At 33.2% G+C, this 27454-nt stretch overlaps 1 protein-coding gene across 2 annotated transcripts; it reads right to left on the reverse strand.

Annotated features, from left to right (window-relative positions):
• Window positions 1–759: 759 nt before the first annotated feature.
• On the reverse strand, window positions 760–27394 carry LOC144967813 (E3 ubiquitin-protein ligase Bre1-like). Of its 2 annotated transcripts, XM_078905474.1 has the most exons (21): window positions 27248–27371; window positions 25148–25345; window positions 23351–23510; window positions 22241–22408; window positions 20503–20572; window positions 19561–19739; window positions 18632–18719; window positions 16637–16833; window positions 15935–16159; window positions 15167–15292; window positions 13265–13438; window positions 12368–12503; window positions 10997–11118; window positions 10115–10545; window positions 9450–9534; window positions 8566–8748; window positions 7186–7314; window positions 6040–6212; window positions 4900–5077; window positions 3366–3467; window positions 760–2598 (listed from the first exon to the last, which is right to left on the reverse strand). In XM_078905474.1, exons 3-21 carry the CDS (start codon window positions 23462–23464, stop codon window positions 2422–2424), a joined length of 3057 nt encoding a protein of 1018 aa, XP_078761600.1. In that variant the 5' UTR covers window positions 23465–23510; window positions 25148–25345; window positions 27248–27371; the 3' UTR covers window positions 760–2421. The 2 variants fall into 2 exon arrangements, with proteins under 2 accessions (XP_078761600.1, XP_078761599.1); XM_078905473.1 differs by lacking the exon at window positions 25148–25345 and having other exon boundaries at window positions 27248–27394.
• Window positions 27395–27454: the final 60 nt, after the last annotated feature.

The following is a 27454-nucleotide window of genomic DNA, read 5'->3' on the forward strand; positions in this document are numbered from 1 at the left end:
CAAGTTACATTCATCCTGATATGAGGCAGAGCGAAAAGGATCAATGCATGTTATGGGTTTTCTTTGTTTTGTTTTTTTTTTTCAATTCCACAATTCACATAGAGGGTCGAAATAGCTCATGTGGTAGAGCACTCAACTTATGTTTAAAGGGACAGGTATCAGTCTCAGCTGCACTAGAGTTTTTTCCTGACCCCACAATCCATACAGCAGTGACTGGGTAACTGGGTCTGTTACATCTGACAGAACATGCTTTGCGTTTAACTATAATCCTCTCTTAAGGGCGGCAACAATTGTTACTGTTACTACTGTCCGTTTTAAAGAAACAGAGCCTATAATAAACCCCAGCTCCAGGGGCTAATGGCTCTGATGGATTCCTTCAATTTATTGAATTGGAAATTAAAAAAAAAAAAGAGTTAAAGAGCAATTTGCCAATTCACTGGTCGATACACGACTGTAACGATTTAATTTTTGAGCAGTTATGCTTCTATACTTCAAATTATTTCGCACTCCTAGTCTGTTTGCCAAAATGCAGAATTATCTGACCCTCTTAGCAAGTAAAACTTTTATATTTTTGGTGAACTCAATCAGATTCTAAACCATTTGTTCAAACCAAATCAAGAGAACTACAAATACAAATTATTGTGAAATTAAAAACTAGCGAATCAACACATTTTTCCATATTTTACCTCCACAAGAAAGCTTTTTCTTCCCCTTTTTTTTTTTTTTTGGTTCTCTTTTGTATTTTTCCGAAAAGGAATATTTTTACTTTTACTTTTGAAAAAAATATATGCAAAATTCAATTTACCCATAAGTAGGGATGGATTAGGTTGGCAGAAAACAGGAGGATATGGATCCCATTAGACAATTCAAGACCTGTTCTGTAACACAAAATGAATTATTTCTCATCATTGAATGTGTCAATAAACAAGAGAATAAAATAATTTTATTTTTATGTATTCGGTTATGTTTTCACATTTTAAACAAAACTGATTTTTAAAAATAAACAAATTTACATGGGTTGAAAAGCCTGTTATTATTTCCATCGATCTGCATGATTACATGATACCTCTGATTTTCTACCCATTACATTCAACTTGAAAATCACCTTTCTTTCCAGCCTCATATCCACAACAAGAAATATACTAATATTGTAATTACAGTGAAATAAAAATTCAGTCACACAGTGAACACAAAATGGTAAAATTACAATATAGTTATTTTTCTCCTGAAAGAGGAAATTGATTCTAAATAAAAATATGACATTTAAAAGTATGATTAATTTGTACAGATTGTATTCCAGTGGAATAAACTTATTCATAAAACTCTTTTAATCATCAGAGGCAAATTTTAACACTTTTGAAACGTATGCGTTAACTAAAATTAAATAGTACGGCCCTAAAAATTTATTTTGCAGAGGAGTAGAAAGAAGAACAAAATCCAACAAAGTATAAAAGATGTAAAAATGTTTTCTACTGAAACTGACAATTTCTTCAAGTTATCCCATTAAAAGCAGGATTTGATTTCATTTACACGTGACATATGTTGCCATTTTCACCAAAAGAGCAACAACAGTGCTTGGGATCAATAGCCCAATTATTTTGTTCCTGTACTCTTAGTGAAAATGGTTATGTCTGAAATGGTAACCAATAATTAGAAAGAAATTCAGTCTTACTATTAAAGGGTTAAGAAAAAGGATGGAGTTTGAATAAACTGCGAGTAAACTATTTACTTATTGTGTATATGAGAACCACTCACCAGCATTCTTATCCTACTCATCTATATAGGCATTTTTAACAATTCCCTGTATATCTTTTGAGAATCCGAACTGTAAATCCACGAAACTATCTTCTCAATGACCCATTTTCTTCAAATTTTATAGACTGTATGGTGTTTACGAAATTTATAATTTCTACCTTCATCTTGGTCATCTTGTAAGCCATTGGGTTTTGTGGTTCATTTTTATATACTTGAGTTACTAATCACTTGCACTTGCAATCATTTTCGAAGCTAAACTAAACATCAGAAGGGAAATACATTTTATTTTAATTTGTTTGATCTCTCTGGTCACCCTGAGGTGATTATGTAACGTTAGGCAGATAATACTTTGCAATAGACCAATGACCTATCTCAAAGGTAGCAAGCAATTGTTAATACTGTTTCACACTATAGAAACCAGGATGAACTTAAGTTTCAAAAGGATTGATTTTTATTAGGAACTATCAAAGAAAAAACAAAATTAAATAAAAAGAAAAAAATAAGAAAAAATAATTCAGTCCCTCAACATCAAAAAGTTTTTGTTTTTTTTAATAAGCAATTGGTAGAAATCTAATGCCGTCTAAAAAGCCTTTATAAATCAACCCATTCAACATCCCAATGCATTCACAATCCATTATCTCTTAATAAGCCAACAAAAACGTCATCTCAGTGCAAGTATAGCCTGTGGAAATCATTGGCACCGAATCCAGCATTGCATTTGGGACACTTTCTTTGTCTAGTCTCATAACGGGTACGCAGACACTCCAGACAGAACACATGAAAACATTTGGTCAACACGGCATCTTTTTTGTTCACTTTGCATGATGGACATGTCAGTTGTTCCTGTTAAGATAAAAAAATTGAAGGAAAATAAAAAATGGTTTCAATAATGCTAGATTTCTACTCCTATGATAGATTTGAGTACTTTTATATAGTGCAATATCCACTTAATGTGCCCAATGCACTTGCAAAGGGCCCAAGTCAGTAGCAACATTTAGCATGTAGGACGAGACATGACAAGCGTGACACCAATTACATTTTTTTTCTAACAGGGACATCGCAGTTACCAGCCAGGATTCATTTTACACCTGAGGGCTCAATTTATGCCCAGAGCAGAATTCGAACCAGTTTCATCCACAAAGCTGCAATGAAATATGCTAACTCCTAACAGTGAGGTTAAGAGCAGAAACATTAATGCTTTTTCTTAAAAAGAATCAAGGGGTTGTAGCTGATTGCATTTGAACACAAACAGTATGGTAGCTTATTTTAGCATTCTTTTAATATGATCCTTCAATCTGTCCCGATATTTGCTTATTTTTCTATCAATGAGCTTTTTAAAGAAATTATTTTTGCACCCTACAACCACCTGACTTTCTTGTGTTCACATGAATGAGCAATCAAACACGTTTGTTCAATTTGCTTCAAGTTGATCACCATGGAGTAAGAAAACAACGTCTATAAATATAGGTACTGAGTTTCATAGAATAATAATACACCAACTATAAAATGTCATAAAATACAATTTCAGGAGGTCTGTTATCTAAAGATGTTGTTTGTGATTGAGAAAGCATGAGCATTCTATTAAATGATAAGATAAATAGTAACCTTACCTTGTACTCTTTAATCTCCTCCAAAAGAACCTCATCGGCAGCACCAGCCATTTCAATTTTCTTACTCCTCTCCAACTTCCTGTTTAGTTTCGCTACCTCTTCCTGAAATTTTGTTTATTGGCAAAATTGACTTCATTGTAATATAAAGTCTTTGAATTAAAAAAAAACTAACAACAATCAAACAAACAAAAAATTTAACATGTTAAACATTCAATAACTGCTTAAAAATAATAATAATTTTTAAGTAAAACAAAAAAACAAACAAAAAAACCCCCAAAAAACCCACATTTTAATCGACATTTAAGATAATATTTAAGAAGCTTTACAGAGAGAAAAAAAATGTGTTCCATTGGCTCCATTGGAAAAATACTGCATGTTCTTGCAGAAAGACCTGGCTTCATTAAGCGTAGAGTTCAATGACCCATCTTGTGACAAGGCAATAATTGGATAGACAGGTCCTAGCAGATCAGGTGGATAGTACTTTACATCAGACCAGCGTAATGGGATGAGGCAGTTTTAACAGTGTTGATCAAAATGTCCACCATTCATTTTGGAAGAAGGTACACTAAACAATTTATATAAGTTAGGTCCTTTCTTAATGCGCAACTCACATTGACACATCAGTGACTTCTCATCTTTACATAGTAAGTTAGGTCTTTTCTTAATGCGCAACTCACATTGACACATCAATAACATCTTATCTTTATGAAGTAAGTTAGGTCCTTTCTTAATGCGCAACTCACATTGACACATCAGTAACTTGAATCTTTACTAAGTTAGGTCCTTTCTTAATGCGCAACTCACATTGTCACATCAGTAACTTCTAATCTTTACTAAGTTAGGTCCTTTCTTAATGCACAACTCACATTGACACATCAGTAACTTCTAATCTTTACTAAGTAAGTTAGGTCCTTTCTTAATGCGCAACTCACATTGACACATCAGTAACTTCTAATCTTTACTAAGTATGTTAGGTCCTTTCTTAATGCGCAACTCACATTGACACATCAGTAACTTCTCACCTTTACTAAGTAAGTGATGACTCATGAGCAAAAGAAAAACAATTCATTGCACTGTTAATCATCACAAGAGAAGTATCAATTTCAGACGGAAGACTAATTACAACTTTGTCTTAAATTCTTAATTCATTCTCAAATCAGTGAAATACATCTAATGGATGAGAAAAATGATCACAGTTTTTAATGCCAGAGAGGTGTGTGAGAGATAGATATGTACCCGTTCCATTATTGTTGATTATTCTGTTATGCACCCATCTCGCAGTTGTATAGTTAGTCAAAATAGATATAATTATATAGAGGAGTGGGCAAACTGAGTGGTTATATTGTATTTTGTAAAATGGGTTAGCTTTTACTTCAGGTTCAAGTGGAATAATATTTACATCACTTTAAATGATTAGTTATTTTTTTAGTGAGTTTTTTTTCACAGATTATAAACACTTTCCTGGGTGGCTCAATAATATATATCAAACTCTGGTAAAATTAATAAGGAAGTGTAATTGGAGTTCTAAACCGACCTGTACTCGCTTGTATTTGAAAACCTCCTGTTCAAGAGAGGCTGTTTTTTCAGCCACAGCAACCTGAGCCTCCTTCAGCTGGGCTTGGTACTTGTCCAAGTGGAGTTTGAGATCAGCTGCTGTTTGGGAACTCTCCACAGCTTTCCGTTTATGCATTTCCATTGCCTGCTGTGTGGAACTGATGAGATTACAAATGTGAAACAGATGATAACATTCCTTGTGCTTACTATCAATAGCAATATTTCATGATCAATAAATACTATGTTAACAAAACCTAAACAATTAAGTTTTTAAAAAATTTTTGGCTTCTTCTGTAAATGATTGTTCGGTTGAAATACATACAACCAGAGGTTGGATTCCACCATATGTCAAAAGCAATGATGAATTACCTTGGTCTCATTCAAAGGGGTGGACAGCACGCACAATAATCCAATATCCTATCAAGAGCATAACGAGCAATTCTTAGTATCATGCCTATATCTTTATTTGTTTTTAGAAGTATAAAGATGTTTGCAGTGCTTTTATGTCCTTTCAGTGCCATAAAAAGGAGCATCAACGAAGAAAGGGCAGTATGGCAAAGCAGCATGGTCTTTACTTTGTAATTTCGATGTGACCTTAAGCAAGTCAACTCATCCTGGTTCATGGGACACTCCTCTTTTAAAAATTATCACTTTTAAGAACAATTTCCCTTACAGAAATGTAAAAGTTTATTATAAAAGTTTTTTTTAAAATTTTAAACGACCAAAAAAATAGAAGAGTCAACTAAAACAAAAGAGACTAAATGTAAAGTGGAGAAAAGAAGTACATCCACAAGCATTCTATCCTTGTGTCAAACTCTGAGACTTCTCAATTAGTCTTATCATGAAACAAACTGGGCAGTGGACCAAAGTCAAGAGAGATACACACAAACATTTATGGAATACTAACAGTTACCTTACAATTACCCTCAATAACAATTACTAAATGGGCAAAAGCAATCATTATCAATTAAGTTAAGTTCAAGGACAAGGACAGGAAGCCAGTTGGGGACAGAGGGGAATAGGACTGTCCTCATGGCTCATAAGAAGAAAAAAAATCTTCACAAAACAAAAAATATATTATAATGTCCTAAAAGAAAAGATTTTTAAAAACTTGACTCACCTCTGTTCTTTTTCTACTGTGCCTAAGTTGTTTTGTAAAATGCGTTCTTTTTCTTCCAGACTACGGACTACAAGGTTTTGAGATTCGACCTGGGACTGAAGAGTTATAACCTGCTCGGCTAAAACATCTTTCTCCTCTTTCAAGAGTTTCTGAATCTGATTGGATTTGATTCTCTGTAATAAGAGTTTATTTTTAGATATGAAGCAAAACAGAAAAGGTGGCTAAGAAATATTCAAATCATTAAAGCATATGATTAACTGATAAAAGCAAGAAGTGAAACATGAAGAGATTTTGGGTTTGTTTGTTTTTTGTTTGTTTTCTGATTATTTTTTATAAGTTGGAATCAATTTACATCAATATTTGACCAGTAGTCTTATTTCAATTTACACAAATTAAATTTACGATTTTAAAAAAATAAATCAAAAACCGAAACTTTTATCTCTAACTTTGTTAATCAATAATAATAATAATAATAATAATAATAATAATAATAATAATAATAATAATAATAATAATAATAATAATAATAATAATAATAATAATAACAATAACAACAACAACAACAAATAAAATGTACAATTATGAAGAAGAATTCAATGTCGACAAGAGACTATTTGCTACCAGACACATTTCCTGTTGATATTTCATTATGGTAAATTAATATTTCACAACATTATTCCAAGCAGAAAAGCAGAAATTACAACAATACTTTTCAAATTTGCTTTAAGATTTTTTTAGTTCTTTTAAAAAATTATTCCTCTAACATGGAACTATACATCAAAAAAGGCATCTTGTCAACAAGAAAAATTGTTCGTGCTTTCCAAGTGAAAAATAAAGCTCGGAATAGCAATTCATAAAATGTGAACTTTTCGTAAATTTGATCAGGGAATCCAGTTTTCCCTCACAAAAAATGTTTTTTTTTCACCAGAATTTCCTAATAGATGTCACACTTTTCAAAAAATAATCAGTAAAATAACTTTTTTGTAACATGAAGGGAAGTTTATATAAAGACAATGAAACTGGGTTTTTTAAAATTATTTTTTGCTTAAGTAAAAAAAAAAAGAGGTAAAGAAAGTTTGGGCTGAATTATTGTCCACCTTTGCTCAGACTGCTCAAGGTGGAAATTACATCAAGTAAAGTACAAACCTCTGACATAAGCTTGAAATTGGCATCATCCTTCTCCCTCAGCTGTTGTAGCAGTCTTGTATTTTGTTCTTGCATGTCTTCAAAGGCTTGCCCTGTCACATCCAAGTCATTTAAAAGAGCTTCTTCCCTCTGAAATCACATTTATATTTTTTTTTAATTTAATTAATACACACAAACAAGCTAAACCACTAATATTACACAATGTTGCATTCATAAGTTCTGCTGGATTATCTACATATCTTCTTGGTGCCTAGGCAGAAACTAAAGCCGAAGTGAATTAGATTAGAGCATTGAAAAAAATATATAATGCTTATATATTTGAATCTAGATTCCTATAACAGAATGTTGAAAACTTTCATGATGTCAATCAGACAAACTACATAATCATTTAGATATTTGGATGCAAGTTCTCATAGTCCATGATCACTTAGATATTTGGATGCAAGTTCTCATAGTCCATGATCACTTAGATATTTGGACGCAAATTCTCATTGTCCATGATCACTTCAATATTTGGACGCAAATTCTCATAGTCCATGATCACTTAAATATTTGGATGCAAATTCTCATAGTCCATGATCACTTAGATATTTGGACGCAAATTCTCATAGTCCATGATCACTTAGATATTTGGACGCTAATTCTCATAGTCCATGATCACTTAAATATTTGGATGCAAATTCTCATAGTCCATGATCACTTAGATATTTGGACGCAAATTCTCATAGTCCATGATCACTTAGATATTTGGACGCAAATTCTCATAGTCCATGATCACTTAGATATTTGGATGCAAATTCTTATAGTCCATGATCACTTAGATATTTGGATGCAAATTCTCATAGTCCATGATCACTTAGATATTTGGATGCAAATTCTCATAGTTCATGATCACTTAGATATAAAACTCATGTTAAGCTAGACCGTAGCTGTTTCCAAAGTTATATAAAATAAAAATTTTCCAGGACCATTTCAGCATTCAGTTTATTCATCCACAGTCTTGCTCACTAATATGGTTTCAGCATATGACAAACCAGAAATTTTATTCATGTTCATAGATTTTATATGTTACTCATGAATTGTGAGCTTCTGGATAAAATGTTTCACCATGAGTTGGACAAGGCCTAGGGTTGGACCCTAAATTAGTCGAACTAAATTGATTGAGCTGTTCAAGTATTACAAAGATCCAATTAAAAGACTGCAGAAGGTTGTAAAAAAACATAAACATGAAAACGTGAATTTTTTCATAAATAATAATCTCCAATGACCATAAATGAAAGCAGGCAGTAATACATGTAAAAATAAGCACACTGAAATGCTACAGAAAGAAGAGAAAAAAAACCTGATGAAAACTAACTATTTTAAGACTGAAATTCTAACCTGTTTCTGATTTGATAAATTCCTTTGCAATTCGATAATGGTCTCTTCCATTTTCTTAATCTTCCTCAAGGCCTCTTCATCTGTAAGCTTCCTTCTTTCTCTCCTTTCTGCTTCCTGCATACGTTTAATAATTGCTTTAAGGTCATCAACTTCAAGACGTGCTTTCTTCTCTGCAGCCATCAACTGAAAAGTATAATAAATAAATGATAATAAAAATCACACTTGTGCCTTTCACAAACACAGTTGACCTATCGGGTATTGCATTCAAGACAACACACCACATTCATAATTCCACACAAATAAACCTACCCCAAGCCAACATTGAGTGTGTGAACCAGAAGTATTAAAAAATATATAAATATAAAAAGTCAAAATGTTGAAAATTCATCCTGTCTCAAGGGACAAAAAAAAAAGAACAAAAAAAAATAAAATCCCGAAAAATGGCAACACATTTTAATCCTTGTGAATTTACAATAAGCCTATACTTTGAAAAGGGAAAACAGCTGAAGAAAGATGGAAATCAATATAATTAAACATTAGAAACTCCATACTTTTCAAGTTACAGAATGTTAGTTCAAAACAATAATGGCAATTAAAAAACACATTACAAACTTATTAATCTTTAAGATCTGTACGAAATTTTTAAACTAGTCTTGCAAAAACCATCATTTTGTAAAAGCAAAACAATAAAACCAAAGTTAACCACATGCAAATGTTTAATTCTAAGATTTGCAAATAATTTTGCAATTCAAGTCCAGCTTGGCTATCAAAGATTACTTCAAAATCAACACTAGAATGAATTTATTCAATGACCAAATGCTCTCACTCTCAAATCTCCTGATTTGTGTTCATGGCAACAACAAAAAAATTTTTATCAAATCTACCTGAATTTTATCTCTTTGTTCTTTAGGAGCTGCTTTGTACGTGTCCAAAAGAAGTTTCAGTTCTCTAACCTGGTCTTGAGCTTTCCTGAAAATGACAGATTATACACAGTTAAATATCCAAACCCTAAGTCCCACGCAACATGATAATTATCAGCAAAGGTGTTGATAACAAAAACCAGGCAAAACATAAAGAACAATTGAATCAAAAAATCTTTTCAGAATTATTTTTCCACATTATTATTTTGAAAATTTTTCTTTCCATTAATTCTTTAAAATGAAAATGTAAATTTATTTGACCTCGAATAAAATTCAGTTGTCTAACAATAAATATATCTGAAATATCAGTCAGGAACTGAGACCACGGTTACTCAAGATAACTTTTGGCAAAGAAATGACGTAAAGAGGTGGAAACAAGTTAATCTTAGAATAAAAAACAATTCATTTCTGAAAATGACTGAGCAAAAAGAGTGACTCAAATTCCTTATTTATTTCTGATAACTTAAAATTCCTTATTTTTTAAAATTCCTAACTTTCAATTATTCCTTAAGATGGGTTATCAAAACTCCTTACTTTCCCTTCTTTAAGTTAGAGACTCAACATCTCTTATTTTAAATTCTGGGACTTCAATTGTCCTTATATAATTTGAGCTACTCAAATGTTCTTACTTTAAATGATTCCGCAAGTCCTTGACAACTTCACCATCATTCTTCCCTCCATTCTTTCCTTCTTTATACTCTCCTTCTTCTTCCTCTTCCTTCTTCACAACACCCCCACCACCTTCCACAGGTTCCTCTTTTTTCACTTCTCCAGCAGGGGTTCCCTGATTTGGCTGACCCTCCAACCCTGATGCTACCCCTGGTTCTGTCTTCACAGGAGATGATGTAACATTCTCTTCTTTTATAGCCATATTCGTAGAGTTGTTTCCCTCCTTGGTGTCGCTGCTGCCAGAGTTGACCAAAGGAGAAGACGAAGAGGTCGTGGTAGATGTGGAAGTTGCTGCTACATTTGATGAATTATTGCTATTTGGTGGTGCAGATGCAGGCGTTGATGAAGATGATAATGATGAGGGATTGTTTATAGCCAGTTCTTGTTTTAACTGAAAATTGAGGTTCAAAGAACTTATTAGCATATTGTAACAGTTAGTACATAAAATATTCAGCAAAATCTTATATCCCACTCTAAATTTTACAAAAAGTACCTCATACGATTCACTATTTTTATTTCTTTCATTAATACAGGTTTTTTAAAACAGTTCTGGGGGTCCCAATAGCTCAGTTGGTAGAGCACTCGCTTCACAGGTGCAGTCGAGATTTTTTCTGACCCCTTGTCCACCCAACAGTGATTGGGTAGCTGGGTCTGATAGATCTGGTGGAAAGTACTTTACGATAGACAAGCGTCCTATCCAAAGGGTAGCAAGCGATTGCTATTGTCCATTTCACGCCATAGAAACCAGGATAAATTTCGGCTCAATGGTCCTATGGCTCTGAAGGACTACTTTAACAGTTCAATGAATGTTTCAATTCATCACACTATAGGACATGATTTACCTTGTGGACTTCAACTTGTGATTCCCTTAATCTACGCTTGTATCTGGCAGCCTCCATCTTTAATTGCTGGTTGTGGTTTTGCAAGCTCTGTATCAAATTCCGCATCTCTCTGTTAATTGTCACTGGGTAAATGCAAATGAATTATTGGATCATTCACACATAAAATCAGTAAGTTAAAAAAACAAATGACATAAAAAGTAATATTTTTTTTAATGTACTTCAAAGCAATGAACCCACAATTTACTCTTGTATTTGTAATGTTAAACAGTAACAAACAATTAATCAATGTACTTAGATCGAGATCAGCCAAAAGTCCCATCTGTATTCAAATGTTTTAACAATAATATATCAATTTTTTTTTTTTTTAATTTAAAAGTATACAAACAAAAATCAATATGACAGTACATAACAAAGAGATGATATACAAGGAGAAAAATATCATCTCCCAAAACTAATAATTTAAATTTGACTGGACTCCAACCAGGACCAGGACTAAACAAAGTTATCTCATTCCAAGCAAAGAGAGAAAGCAACCTGGAAAAAGTAATTAAATGTATAGGGATAAAAGACACAGCAAAAGTGGCCTCCCCCACAGACGGTGGAAGATCAAAAGACCCCTCCCAGTATCCTTCTTTAATTCACAGATATCTGAAGTGCAAATATCATTTTTGTTTTTAAGACTTTTACAGCCCTTGCGACATTTTAGGTCATTTCAAGGCCAGGGAATAGTCAAAAAGCAAAGGACTAGAATTTAGATGCACTTAGGATCTTTTAAGAAAAGAAAAAAAGAGAGATTAGATGACTTATTCTAACATAGAACAGAAGTAAATCTAGGAGCAATCTATCCATGTATCTTGTCTGAGACCATCTAAAAGTCCTATCCAATGACAAGCGCAGGATCCTCTTTAAAGGTGATACATTCAAATGCTAAAAATATAAACAGGTAATAATCAAAGTAGTAAATTGCAAAGATGATTTTTTTTTTTTAAATATCATCTCTCACAATAATATAATTCATTTGACTGTTTCCCTCCAGGCAGGGCTAAGACGAAAATAAATGGTCTACTTTCAGAACAAAACCATAAATAATATTGGGAGATAGATACCAAAGGTATGGACAGATATGAAACCCACAAACCCAAACAGTATTGAGCATGACGAGTCTGTGTAAATTAACTGAATAAATTCTCAAATTTGTCTGTCATATCACACTTTAATCATTTTTTAAAAACATTCAGTAAAAGAAAACAGTAAGAACAACTCAAGAAGTTTTATTGTTTTACTTAATAAAGCTGAAGAAGAGCGAGCACCCAAAATGCTCATTGCTCATCACATGCTTTAAATTTACACCTAATCTGAAAGCTTACTTACAATTTTGATCATTGGCTGCCATGGCTTGCTCAAACTCAATCCGCAGCATATCGTATTCTTTCCTTGTTTGAGCCAAACTGTCCTCAACTTGTACCATCACTGTCCTTAGCCGCTTCTGACCTTCCAACTCATCTATCTGTAGACAAAATAGATAAATATAATAACATCAATATTTATATAGCTCACAAATTCCTTGACTAAAAGACTTTAGACACTTTTTTTTTTTACTAATGAACACATTTTTTTAAAAATAGAAGATGGTTTGGAACTATAGATATGTTCAAAATCGAGTCCAACACTTTTTTAAATGCCAACTGATAGTTAATTAAACAATGGTCCATTTTTGTGTATAAAGGGTTTATAGCAAAGGTGTATTGGATATGAATGGATCAAAGTAATTTATTGTCATAATTTAATTCATTAAAAGCAAATCAAAAATTTTCCCATAAATTATTTGTTACCTACAAAATAACCCATTAAAACCAAAAGGAGTAACAGTGCTGCTACTTACAGCAGCTATTACCAAGAAAGGAGTATCTGCAAAGCCACTAAGAGCAGATTTTACCAGAAGGGTAGTAACTGTTTCAATGAGCTGAAGTTGTTTTGCAGTGACTAGTGTCATGGTGAAACAGATAAATCAAAACATTGGATTACAGTTAACACATACACTGCCTGTATAGGACTCATATGTCTTCTCAGTCAATCCTCTATGTTCAACAAATAGAAGTTGTATTGGGGGGAGGGGGCGTTTGGCTTAGTGGTCTAAAGGTATGACAATTACCTTATGACCAGTAGGCTGAATATAATTTTGCTATCTTCTCATTTATAACATGCAAGTTCTGTCGCCACAACCTCAAATAAAAAACCATTTAAAAATGTAAAATGTTTCCACTTTACCTCCATCTGTTCTATCTGCCTTCCGTGGTTGTTTTTATTGATTGTCATCTGATTCCGAATCTCCTCCAGCTGTGTGCGAATCATCATGCTTTCATTGTATAGGACAGAGAACTGAGATTGTAGACATTTATATTCGGTGGTCGCCAGAATCACTGTTTCTGGTAGATGCTGAAGCTGTAAACATTTAAGAGAAAAATAATAAAACTGACAATTTACATGCTTTCATTGGTGACAAGAGACAAGAGTTGCAGCTCTATGTCCAACTGATGATAGTAGAAATCCAGTAGAAATAAAAGACCAGTAGACATCAAACTGGAAGAGCAAAGTTGCAGCTCTATGTCAAACTGGGACAAAATGGATTAAATAAGTAAATAAGTACAACACCTAAGTGGTTCTATGATGAAAACAAGTTCAATTCGTGGTGAAAATCAATGTTCAACATGGCTCTCGCAATCTTAAGTACACTTTTGTTCTTGGTCTATATTAATGACATGCCCCAAAACATTTCTGAAAATACAACATTGCATCTTTTCTCAGACAATAGCCTCCTATACAGAAGAATAAAAACCAGAAATGACACGGACTTTCCTAACAAGTCCCAAACAAGCTCAGAGACTGGGAGAAAACAAATGTAAAGTTTTACAAATGAGCAACAACATTAAACGACACATAAGTGATTACAAAATGCATGATGAAAATTTGAGACAATCACAAAGGCTGAGATTCTAAAGGCTGCATTAGGAGCAAAATGTCATGGAACCATCATATGGACAAAATTTGCCACAAACTAACACCATGCTTAACTTTCTCCAGCGTATCTTTTCATCACGTCCCAATGCAATTAATGAAGAATGCTATACAACACTGGAAAGACCAAGTTTAGAATAGAGCTGCAGTGTATGGGACCCAGATGAAGACATAAACCAACTTGAAAATGTCCAAAGGCGAGCCTGCAGATTTGTCCATACAAAACTATAACAACAAAACATGATGGCTGAGATCAACTGGACGACAAAAAATGAAGATCCTCTTTTAAGGTATAGTAGGACAAACCATAATCCAAATTAAAGATCAACAAAATCAAGAAAGAAGCAGTGCTATCAGCTACCCCATTCCTGAGTGAATGCACAAATTCAGTCCTTTATTTTTTCAAGCACAATTAGGTTATGGAATTCCCTCCCGACAACTTGAGAAATACTGATACTTGTGAAAAATGTACTTGCCTACTAGAAATCATTTCTCTCACAGAAGAATGGAGGTAGTAATTATTGTGATAAAGAGCCATATGGCTAACATCATTCCACACCACACAAATGTTGCGTTTAATGTTGAAAAAGTGCCAGTATGGATTGGATTACTATCCTATCCAATGGGTTGCAAATAATTGTTATTGCCTGTTTAACTCCACACAAGACCTTGATAAATTCTGAACTATGGGCCTAATGACTTTGAATGACTATTGAGTCTTGTTTATCTGATTTTTACTGCATGTATATGGTAAGACTCTTTGTATATATATATGGATGTATCAATTCCAACTTTCACACGTCATGTCGCAAAAAAGATTTCTTCAATAATTATTTAACTGATGTCGATCCAATTCCTCCTTAAAAAGAAAAGTGATATTAGCGATTTTTAGAAGGGCCATGCCCTTTGTCAATGACATAATGGGGTAATTGTGACCAGTCCCTTTAAAAGTTGCCAGTACTTGGGTCAAATTAAAAGATACACAGCTTCCCATTTGCCCATGGTGATCAGAAAAATAGTACACTAAGTCACAGGATCCAACTCAGTCCTTTCATGTTGTATAGTTCACTGCTGGTTGTATGATATAAAAAAAAGTTTGAGATAATTCATCCCTATTCAAAGACAATCTATATAAAATAAATAATCATCACTTACATCCATTTTCAATTTTTCCACCTCTGTCAATGCTTCTTGGTGATCCTGACTCAGTTTTTCAAGTTCCATCAGCCGGTTGGCTGATAACTCTTTGTGCTCTTCTAGCTCAGACAAGATTTCATCCAACTAGAAAACAAAATGAGAAATCGGCAGTATAAAATTAAAAATCATAGTAATTAAGGAAGGAAAAAATAAGCTAAAATATAAGAAGGAACTCGGAATCATGCCATTATTTCAAATTCAGCAAAAATGCTTATACCCTCTTATATCTGATCCACAATCACATAAAATTAAAATATAAACATAAAATTGAAATGTTCCTAAAATTTGGTCTGGCAGTGAACCATTATGGAGTGAGAAAATCCCATTTGAAATTTAAACTGAAAAAATATATATATATATTTGTAGCTTGATTTTTATTTAAAAAACCTTTGAAGGGTCTACTCTTAACATGCAACATTATTTATGTCCCATTCTTCTATTGCTCTCAGGTAATAGCAATCATAATGCAATCAGCAGTGGCAAAAATATGCATTTAGAGAAATTCAGTCTCACCGGTTAAAGACAAATCAGTACACATTCAGAGTGAGAGTGTCAGAGTTCATTTTATAAATGACAATCTTGGTATTGAAATAATAGAATTCATTTTTGTAATGGCAATTTTTTTGATTAGTCACTTGAAACATTTAAGATTTCCAGAGTTTACTCACTACCCACAACTATTAAACAAACACAATCTATAAAAATGTCTATCTAGATAACACTTACCCTTCCTGTTGGCACTCCTGGCACATTCTTCAAACCGGAAATTGGTCTGTTCCCTGTCGTTTCCTGATAAAACTGGAGCTTTTCTGTCACTTCAGTGAGACGATGCTCTGTGCGCTCACACTTGTGTTCAGATTTCTCATACATGTATTCCAAGTCATCTAGTTTATTCTTCACCTCCGCAATTTCAGTCTCTGAAGCAGTCAATTTGTCTTGGAGCTCTGAAATCTGAAAATTGAAGAAAATAGAAAGATGTGATAAAATTATCTTTTTCTATTTTTAAACAACATAATAGACACTCAAAAGAAAAGGGGAAAAAATGTAGATTTGATCTTAATGATGTGATTCCACCATGAACATCAAATTAATATTCAAAAGAGAAAAACCACTAAATTATTGGGGTTTCAAATCATAACAAAGGCTCGAATAATAACTGACCTAGTAATGATAAAGAGGAATAATGAATGTGATACTTCGATTTTATCATAGAGTAAACCAGATTTCAAAAATGAAATTTTAAAGTCAAAATAATCTTAATTATGAAAATATTTTTTTTTCCTCCATAAATGTTCTATTATTAATTTACATAAATGTTACAATTAAGAATTTAAGTTTGTAAAGCAACAATTTCACCCTGACATACGAAAGTATTCGGTCATAAAAAAATTTTTAAAAAAACAACAACAAAAAAAACAATTGACTCACATTGAGAGTATGCTCATGGTGTCTCTGGTGCAGTTGAGTGACCAAGTTGTGAAGCTGTTTTGTCTCACGCCTGAGATCAGACAGTTCTCCTTTCACAACCTCAGAGAGACTTGGTTCTGTGGCTTCTTCTTTCACTTCTTCACTCTTGACATCAGCAGGTTGCTCTGGTTTGGTTTCTTTAGAATCATCTCCATCAACTGATTTTTTTTAAAAATAGAAATTACAATTTAAAAACTCACAGATCTTCTAAAGGCGATAATAACAAATCTGTATTTTCGTTGATAAAATGAGAACTTCAGGTAACTAAAAAAAAACCTTAAGCACCCTAAGACACAAAATGTCCATCCTGTTTTGTATTAACCATTTAGTCAAAATGCTTTAAAATGTAGAAACAGATACAACTAGAAGTGAAATCTGAGGGTGGGCTGATAAATAAGTACTATTTGCCAATAACGTAAACAAAACTCATTGCATCAATCTAATACTACACACAGATACTCTTGACTTAGTCAAAACAACAAATTTTTGTGACGTCATAATTGATGAGAAAAACGAAAGAAAAAGACAAATTCTAATGAGCTTCTCATGAAATGGAGCTCTAATATATCTAATTTCTCACAGCAGAAATATGTTCTGCTGTAAACATTCATACAAGAATAAAGACTGTTTGTGGTGACAAGTGTGTTTCTGATAGTGCAGTTAGAAAATGGATAAGAATATTTAGAGGAGAGGACCCCACATAATCAAGTGTCGCAAGATCCCAGTGGCTACTTTTTTTGTCTGATACAAGTCATCAAGAAGTAGATGGTATAATAAGGGCAAATCCAAGGGTCAAACAGAAATGACTAACAAAGTTGGAACCTCAACAGAACAAGTGCATTTTATCATGGCATTGATCCTGGGCTACTGAAAGGCATGATGGGTTTCGATACAATTGACCACAGTGATGAAAGCTCAGAGAAAAGAAATTTATACCCAACATTTGAAATAGAATGACGAAGAAAGTGAGACTTTTCTGGAAAAAAAATTTGACTGGTGACCAATCCTAGGAGCATCACAACAATCCATAAACCAAATTGCAGTCATTGGAGAATAGGAATAAAACGTTTCCCTGTCCAAGAAAATTCAAGCTCATTGCCTCATCAGAAAGGTACAATTTATCATTTTATGGGACATGCAGGGTGTAGTTCACATGGAATTTCTAGAACAAGGAAAGAAAGTGAAAAATCTCTTTTAGTTAGACTGCTACATGTTTGGTATGACAGAATACCCAAAACTGCTCCATGACAATACATGCCTGCACACTAGCTGTCAAACTCATAATAACTTAAAGTGGTTGAAACTCACAACTTTGCAATATCCAGCAGACCGGAACTTGCCCCATCTGACTATTTCTTGTTACCTAAGCTCAAAAAGTATCTAAAAAGAAACTACTCTGACAGTGATACAGAAGCAGTGCACATGTTTGTCATTGCTGCTGGGAAAAGTCATCTGAATTCTTCATAGACTAAAAGTGTTAATTAGTCCCTACTTTGGTGACTGTATGTGGACCCAAATGGTGACTCTATGAAAAAGTACAAGGTTTGTAGCTATGATTCTAAGCTTTCTTTTAATACATGATTTATGCATCTGTTATCAAAAAACAAACCAAGTTATATCAAAACAGAACTTATTTTATCAGCACATCCTCACTATTTTCTATAAAATTTGGTTTAAAAATATATATCTGGAATAAAACTAGATCCTGATTAACCAAATTTGGAAACCCTGAAAATGTCTATATTCTGGATTTTATTTGGATAAGTAGCAAGCACGTAATCACAAAGGCTAGGTACAATGTTTGTTGTTTGAGAGTTTAATGGCCATTGAAAAACTAAGAAGTACAAGTGTCCTTCTTAAAGTAATGTAATAGGATTAGAGACTAGATCAACAGATGTAGAAACAACTGTTTGTCAACGAGGGTGATAGTTAACTGAATTAAATAATACAGCACACCTTTTTCCTCCTCCTCCTTTTTAGTTGTATCCTCATCCTCGACCTTAGACGACTCTTCAGACTTTGATTCTTTTTCTTCTTGTTCCACCTGCAAGTAGAAGCACTGACTAATTAGGATAATAAAATGATTTTTAATATATAACCACTTGTCTAACAGGACATTTCTATTTAGGTTTTAAATAAAAAATAAAATCCCCCTGGACGATATCAGATATCAAGCGATGTTGGTTGTGGTCAATGATCAGATGAATAACAATGATCACAAAACTTAGGCCCTAGCAACTACCCCATTTGACTCAGGTGTAAATGAGTCCCTAGCTGTAGGAGGTGACAGATTTTGTAAGTGTGCAAGTTACAACAAACAAACAAAAAAAGCCTTAAACTTGTCATGTACATGTGAAAAGAAAATTTAACTTCATAGGAAGTGCACTCAGTTTAGAAGAACTGTGAAAACACAAAATAAATGAGGACACATTTAAGTTTACCTGCACAACAGCATTTATCACTTGTAGTAAGCAAATTTTCTAGTTATAAATTTTAAAAATGAGCTTTTATATAGCGCAATATCCACTGAATGTGCTTAAAGCGCTTTACAAGGGTCCCTGACCAACAGCACCATTTGACATGTAGAACGAGACATGACGCCTGTTAGGCAATATTACAATATTTTCCGACAGAGACAACACTGTTAACAACCAGGTACTTATTATACACCTAAGTACGATGAGAGAATGTGAGTAAAGAGCCTATTCCAAGGACTCAACTATGCGCAGAGCGAGGCTCGACCTCAGGACCTTCCAACCCGAAAGCGAGTGTCATACCACAGGACCACATAGCCGTAAAACATGTAGACAGAGTAATAAATAAGGCAAATTTCTTTCATTTAAAATCTTAAATATTGCAACTGAAAATCATAAAAGTCACTCTACCTTTTCTTCCATTGCATGATGAAGCTTTTCATTCCTCTGTAACATCCTGTCAAAAGCCTGCAACAATTTTCCAATAGCCCTTTTTGAAAACTCAACTCTTTGCCCGAGCTTCTCCTCCAACTCTTGCTTGTCCCATGTTGACAACAATGTCAGAAATGAAGTCAATTCGCCACTTTCATCTACACAATTAGATAAACATACAAACTTATTAGAAAAAAAGTTCAGAATTTTACTTACAGTTTAATCATTAAAAAAACATCAAAGCACATTTCATATTCAAAACTATACCAAATTGATACAAAAGTATGTAACAAATCAGACATAGAAATCAAAGATACCCCCAAGCTTAGCAATTTTCGGAAATGTTTAAAAACAATCCTTTTCAGACAGGCTTTTGAGTAGTAATAGTAGTACTTGTGATTTGTGTTTCTTATTGTCTTTGTAGGCGTAGCACTTTAGAACACCTTGTGGAATCTGCATGCTGTATAAATTAATTATTACATTACATCCCAAAGTGGTGGATGTGCATATCAGCCTCAGGCAGCTAACAGAAAAGCTGTAACATTTTTTGGGGGAAATCCAAATTTGAAGTTAAAAATGAAGCGATTCAAACCTGAATGCATTATAGTCATCACTTTCAAAATTAATTTTCATTAAAATGCAATAGATATAGGGATTTTTTATTTTGATATACCATCAATAATGATTGATGTAAAATGTAAAATAAAAAAGATTATAATCTTGAAATATAATCCAAAGCTGCAAACACTCCACCTTGCCTTTACTATAATTCGCTCTGTGCCTTTCAGTTAGTGTCGAAACAGATGAGCAGGGGAAAATCTCAAATAGATTCCCTCTACTTCCTTAAGCAAATTTATAATTCAATTTTTATAGAAATTATCCTTTGACACAAAGAAATCATTTTCAATCATATAAACATACTTTTTGTCTCCGTCTCATCCGAAGTTTCTGCATCAAATCTTTGAAGTAAGACTCTTACATCTTCATCTAACTGAAAACAAAAAATGTATAAGCATAAGATTTAAAAGATAATGTTAAACTTTGCCAACATACAAAAATTTTTTAAGAAAAAATATAATAAACAATGACAGTCGTATTGAAAAATTGTTAGCAATGCAGTCATATGCACATCTTACATTCTCTTAAAATTGGTGTGCACGTATAGAAAAAAGAAAATTAGGTTTTTCATTTATGTTTCAATTTAAGAAGCTAGAAATAGTAAATAATAAGCTGACCATGAATTACGGGTCTTTTCAGTGAGATGTGAGAGTTGAATTGTTGAATACATTCCCTGATATTAACAGGCCTGTAAATGGTTGGTGAAAAAATTGTCTGAACTTTTATAACACGCGAAAATAGACCAACAGGACAAAAATATGGAACACAACATGGTATTCCCCCCCCCCCCAAAAAAAATTTTTTTTAAAAATTCTTTGAGAAAGTGCACACATTTCTGGTCCCAGGTCTGAATTAGTTGTAAAATGAAAGGAAGAGAACAATGTGTAGTGCTTGACATGAGAAGCTGCTTTATCTTTGCTCCTGTTTGTGCTACATTTTTAAGCTGATTCTTTCCTTTATTTGGATTAATTCTTATAGAAGAAGAAAATTGTTTGTTTGTTTTTAAGGGTTTTACGGCGCTTGCAACACATTTAGATCATATCAACGCCAGTAAAAAGGAAGAAAATTGGATCGTGAAAAGATTCTAGATTAACAATTAAAAGGATTTCAGGAAAAAGTAAGACAGAGGGGAATGGTTCAAATAGGGAACAGATGTAGATTCCCAGAGCAAACTATCAATGTAGTTAGTTTGAGATCACCTAAAAGTCTCGCCCAGACACCGAACAAAGTCCCACTAAGAGGAATACACTCAAATGTTTACATTATCCATTCAAAACAACAAATATAATAATACATAACAGAGAGATGATTTACAAGGAAAAAAATATCATCTCGCAAAACAATAACTATGCATTTGACTGTTTCCCTCCCAGCCAGGGTAAGGACAAACCCAAGTAATCTCATTCCAAGACAAAGGCAGTAAGCAAGTTGGAAAACAGATATAGGTGGATAAAAGACACAGAAAGTACCTCCCTGCCCACTATGGGAGGTCAGGAACCCCACCCAGTAGAAGAAGAAGAAGAAGAAGAAGAAGAAGAAGAAGAAGAAGAAGAAGAAGAAGAAGAAGAAGAAGAAGAAGAAGAAGAAGAAGAAGAAGAAGAAGAAGAAGAAGAAGAAGAAGAAGAAGAAGAAGAAGAAGAAGAAGAAGAAGAAGAAGAAGAAGAAGAAGAAGAAGAAGAGAAGAAGAAGAAGAAGAAGAAGAAGAAGAAGAAGAAGGAGGAGGAAAAGGAAGAGGAGGAGGAGGAGGAGGAGGAGGAGGAGGAGGAGGAGGAGGAGGAGGAGGAGGGCGAGGAGGAGGATGAGGAGGAGGTGGAGGAGGAAGAGGGGAGGTCGTGTGTGATGGAGGAAAAACAGTAAAATTGAAACAATCACTGTTGTGAGGAAGGAAAACTTCCGCTGAGAGCAGTCAATCACCTTTCGAGCTAACAACATTTATTCTTATCAATAAAATCATAAACCCATTACAGCATCTGGACCATCCAGATTGAGACACGAGTTAGAAAAAAAAAATTTTAAAAAGAGATAGATAAGCAGCTCAAACCTGATTCCAGTATCTGTTTACAATCATAAGAACAGCATCATCAGTCCTCTGCCTGTTCTCCAACTGTTCAATGCGTTTTCTAAGTTCAGTCTCAGCTTTCTTCCTTTGTTCTATTCGCTCTCCTAGTTTCTTGTTTTGAAATACAAGAACCTTCAAGTCGAGCTCTTCCTGTAACGACAGATTTTAAATCACAATCTTAATGAAAAGAATAGTAAAACGTACTATTCAATAGAAAAGCTTTGCATGGAGGGTGCGAAGCAGAGGTTGATCAAGGAAGACATAGAGGACTGGATGAGAACAATCACAGAGGCAGGAGACATGCCACAGTTAAAAACCAGAAAGGAGTTCAATCAGGCTATTTGGGAGGCTACGACAAAGTTGTGCCTTAAAGATGAAGAAGATAGTAGTGAATATAAAAGATGAGAGTGAATGAGTTTATTTCATAAAATAAAGACTGATGGAGACAAACACTGATTGATATAACTGGATTGTACCACTATGATTGAAGTATTCTGGGGTATAATTTCTCTTATGACAATATATACTGAACATCAAGATCAAACCTTTATTATGTCGTGTTAATGCAGTTGATCTTATCACTTAAAACAGCAAAATTAGTATTGATTCAATGAGTCAACCTGTCTATGGTGATACGTATGGCAAGAACAATAGGTATTTGCCTTTAATTGTTCGATTTGAAGTACCCTTAACAAGAGAGCATAAATTTCTTGAAAATCAAATTATTTATCTAATTTTAATTACAGAATTTATTGTTTTCACAAGAAAATCAATCAATAACAATGATGTGACTCGTAATTCAATGTGAAGCTCGAGTCGCATCTCTGTTACTGCTTCCTTGGGAAATAATGGTATGAATTTATTTTAGTATGTCATTTGACAAAGTTGATGACATTGTATTCTGACAAGCATTGATGATCAGAAAAAATATACATACAACCTCTCTTTAGTTTTGAACTTAAAATCAAGGAAATCAAAGTAATTAAAAAATAAAACATTGCCACTCAAATATTTCTGCATTGATGTCATTGAGAAAAAAAAACAACAAACAATGTTGATATTATTGATGCCAGACATGATAAATTTTCTTACCAAAGAGTATATTTTTCCAAGCTGAAGATTGTCATATGGAATAGCTAACTTCTTTGCAGCAGGCGCCCCTGAAGATGAGCTAGCAGAATCCTCAGCTGGCCTTTTATTTGACATGCCTGGGTAACAATAATTGAGCCCACCACTGCACAATCAAAGGTTTCTGTAATTAAAAAATAATAAGAAAATTAAACGATGATTAGAAGCAAAAGCAAATAAAATATTTACAAAAATCAATAAGATATTTAAATTTCTCATTAGATTATTGGTTACCTCTTACAATAATTCATAGACTCTGTATAATTCAGAAAAAATATATGGTACAAGATGTAGAGGAAAAACAGGCTAAACAGCACCTATTTCTATTTTTTTCAAACTTTAAAACTTTTCACATTTTTGTGGACATTTTATTGTCTTTACTGTCCTTTCTTTTTTTTTTTTTTTTGGTATCCAATATTTTAATATTGATATCTTTAAAATGTTGATTGCATTCATTTTATTTAATTTTCCTATCAAGCCTCCAAGCCAAGCTCCTTTATATTGAACATTTTATTTTCAACAGTATTCACATATTTATTGTGGTATATTTATTGTATCACTTAAACTTTGGCTGATACAATTAATGGAGAATCACTCAATATGTACTTATTTGCAGGTCTGATCACCCAAATTTTTATGGGCTCATTAGTGTAATGAAAATACTCTTAAACCAATGCAAAATATTGTCCATTACAACAGTGTTAAATCAAGCCCATAATTGCGTTAGGTTATCGAACCTGCAAATGTGTTCACACTGGATTCAATGCATTTAATTATGGTTGGGAACTATTTGCAATTGCAGCAGGAAGATATTAGAGATGGAAGATACAGCAAATGCCTTTAAAAATCCAAAATGTGTTTTGCTGATGTCCATTATTATATTTAACATTTGTGTCATATCTGTAAACTGTCAATAAAGTCTTATTTCAAAGATTTTATTTTCTTCTTCACCAATGTAAACGCGTTGTCTTCAATTAGAGGAAATTTTTGCTATACAATTCGTCAAAATGAACTTAAAATTAACCATATAATCTTCATCCGTGACATATGATTTGGACCCCAATTTTCCAATTCTAGTTTAGGTGACATAATCAATCAAAAATTCAGACTTTAACTTTCATAACTACATTTTAATTAAGATAGAAACAAAATTCAAATTGTTTTATAATCAGTTGCTAGCTCGTTCGTTTAACAGTAAAATTTAGAATTTTGTTAGAGCTGACTCAATGAGCCAAAATCAAAATGAGGTAAAAAGTAAAAGGCCGTTTTGACTGTCGTCTGTATATTGTGTTTTATTTCTTTTTCTTTTATTTTTCTTGGGCTGTCGTTATTGCCAGACATGTCTGCCAATAAAGAAAAATGATTATTGGCAGACACCTGTGAGGCAATAACGAAAAGGCCAGGCTTTTGATTATTGCCAGACACGTTTGATCATGTTGGCAGAAAGATTTTATGCAAAATGAAAAACTAGGCGTAAAAAATAACAAATAATCTGAAAACAAGGCTAGAGGTAATTTGAGTCCCAAATCAGTTAATATCAAGTGATATTTAACACAAGATGAAAGTAAATAGTGCTCAAATGCCAAATCCAGCTTATTTTTAAAAAGCAAATGGATCAATGAAATGTAAATTTTTGACACTTTAAGCTGAAAACGTCGAACTGGCAATTCCGCCTTTTTTTTTTTCAACTAGCAAGAAACGTGATAATCAGCAATTCGGTTCATAGTCCACCAACCATTAAAAATTTCATTACCTACCTACCTGTTAACTTTATTGATCTTCTTTAGCTTCCATAATTTGTTCATTCTGACCGCAATTTTAGGGATATTGATGATGACCAGGGATTTGTTTATTTCGCGGATGGGTTTCACTCAAGATGTAACAGGCAATTTAAAATGCAGCAAAATTTGGAGGCTCATTGGTTGATAAAAAAATGTTATAACAATCACCTAAAAAAATCTTGACAATAAAGATAAAAAGTCGGGATTGGAAGGGGGTGAGGGTTAAATTTTTCAACAGTCTACAGACGAAATATATATAAATATATATATATATATATATATATATACATAATATATATATATATATATATATATATATAATATATATATATATATATATATATATATATATATATAATATATATATATATAATATATATATATATATAATATATATATATATAATATATATATACATAATATATATATATACTTTTTGAAATTGGAGTGGGGATGATTACGACAATTTACAATATTCTATAGAAAGGAGACAAAAGAGAGAGAGAGAAAAAGATTTAAAAGAAGAAAAAAAGGGGTGGGACGGTTCATCAACTGCCAAGGAGTCAAATTGGAACTCTTCAGCTGTATGTGGTGATTTCAGTCGAGCCTCGATTTGTGCGCATACGAATCTCGAATCCCGTCACTTTCTTCCATTCACTCATTCCTTGTTAATCGTTGTGGAAAGGATCAAATCAACACTTGTTGGCATTTTTTTTTAATTTTATGTCTTTTCACGAATTCCAAGATGAGTCAAAATAATATCAAAACAAAAATTTCTGTTGATTTCGGATTGAGCGGGGGGAAAAAAACAGGACGAAGTGGCAAGAAGTCCTAGATTAAAAAAGAAAAGTAAGATTTCCTTTATTTTAAAGGAAATATACTGTACATCGTCTTAATAAGGAACAATTAACGTAAAACATTTGTGCAACAAGATCAATCCGTGGCAGTTAATAGTAAATAGTTCACGATCTACCAACTGGCAAGGTCCGTGACAAAAAGAGGAAATATGAATATGAGAGAGAGAACGGAGGAAATGACAGAGAAATATACACACAGAGGAAAAAATGGCAAAGAGGGAAAAGAGAAAATGCCAAGAGAGATTGTGTGGGAGAAAAAAAAAGGGAAATGACAGAGAGAGAGAGAGAAAGAAGAGTATTAATTAATATTAATATTAATAACATCACTCTGTGGCAATACATCACTTCGTGACATTAAAGGTACTCTGTGGCAGTTAAAAGTACACATGCATAGTTGATGAACTGACACGGTCCTTGGCAATTGACGATTTGACAATTGTCAAGGTCCTTGGCAATTGACGATTTGAATTTGACAATTGTCAAGGTCCTTGGCAATTGACGCTACCAAATAAATAAGTGGCAGAACCACGATTCGAACACACAGCGTCGATTCCAACAAGCCTTCTAAGGCAGACAATTTAACCATTCAGCCATGACACCCACATGAATGCCGACGCATATTGTGTATATATAGCTATAGTAACCTACTATTACTTATCCATCCATCGACAGATTTATTGTTGGTTAATTTTATAACTGAAATTGTAGGATGCTTTTACTTTTATTGATATTTTAATTTTATCAACTTTACTTATTTCTATGTGCATTACTTAACTTTCCATATTCTGGAATGTGGATAAATGTTTTAAAGAGCAGAGTTTCAAAAAAGTGTCTGTGTATAAGTATAATCGTCCGTAGTTATTGACAGACAGGTGTCTGTGAGTCTAGCAAGAATCACAGTCACAGCGTTCTCTTTAACTTTTAAACTTTCAATGTGTACCTTAGCCTTAATCAATTCGTTGCAAAGAACGATGAAACATGTAAGTTTTTCAAATACAAATAGACATCTTGCAAATAGATTTCTCTTTATTTTAGAATTGAAGGCAAAAATATATCGAAATCGACCGAAATGGGAACATCTTGGACTTGGATTTGTGTTGGACACCGCTACGCTACACATCACATAATCCAATATCAACTGCGTCAGACAGCGGTGCAAAAATTCTAATTGTAATACAAAAAGACTTTTTATACTTCTTCAAATATAAAAAACTAAACCATGCCTTTAAAAGTATTTCGCTTTTTATCATCAGAAGCAAATCATGTGGTTGTTATATCATTTTGTATAATGTAAAGCAGCAAAATTCTCTGTTTTTCTTGTCTCAGATTTTTTTCCGACACTTCCACAAATTACTTCCGGTGTGCGTTGTGATTCCAATCTTTTATAAGATGTCAGAAATTCAACCGAGGAAAAAAATAATGAAATAGAG

This window comes from Berghia stephanieae, chromosome 3 (assembly GCF_034508935.2).
Source record: "Berghia stephanieae isolate SIO BIC M18660-M18661 chromosome 3, UCSD_Bste_1.3, whole genome shotgun sequence".
In the NCBI taxonomy this organism is placed as follows: domain Eukaryota; kingdom Metazoa; phylum Mollusca; class Gastropoda; order Nudibranchia; family Aeolidiidae; genus Berghia; species Berghia stephanieae.

Excerpts from the sequence above, each read along its gene's own strand:
- LOC144967813 (XM_078905473.1), bottom strand. The coding sequence starts at position 23,464 with ATGTCAAATAAAAGGCCAGCTGAGGATTCTGCTAGCTCATCTTCAGGG. Across the intron at positions 13,439-15,166 it reads TGGAAAAATTGAAAATGGAT|CTTCAGCATCTACCAGAAAC; the intron begins GTAAGTGATGAT and ends AAATGTTTACAG. Across the intron at positions 12,504-13,264 it reads GGCAGATAGAACAGATGGAG|ATAGATGAGTTGGAAGGTCA; the intron begins GTAAAGTGGAAA and ends TTTTGTCTACAG.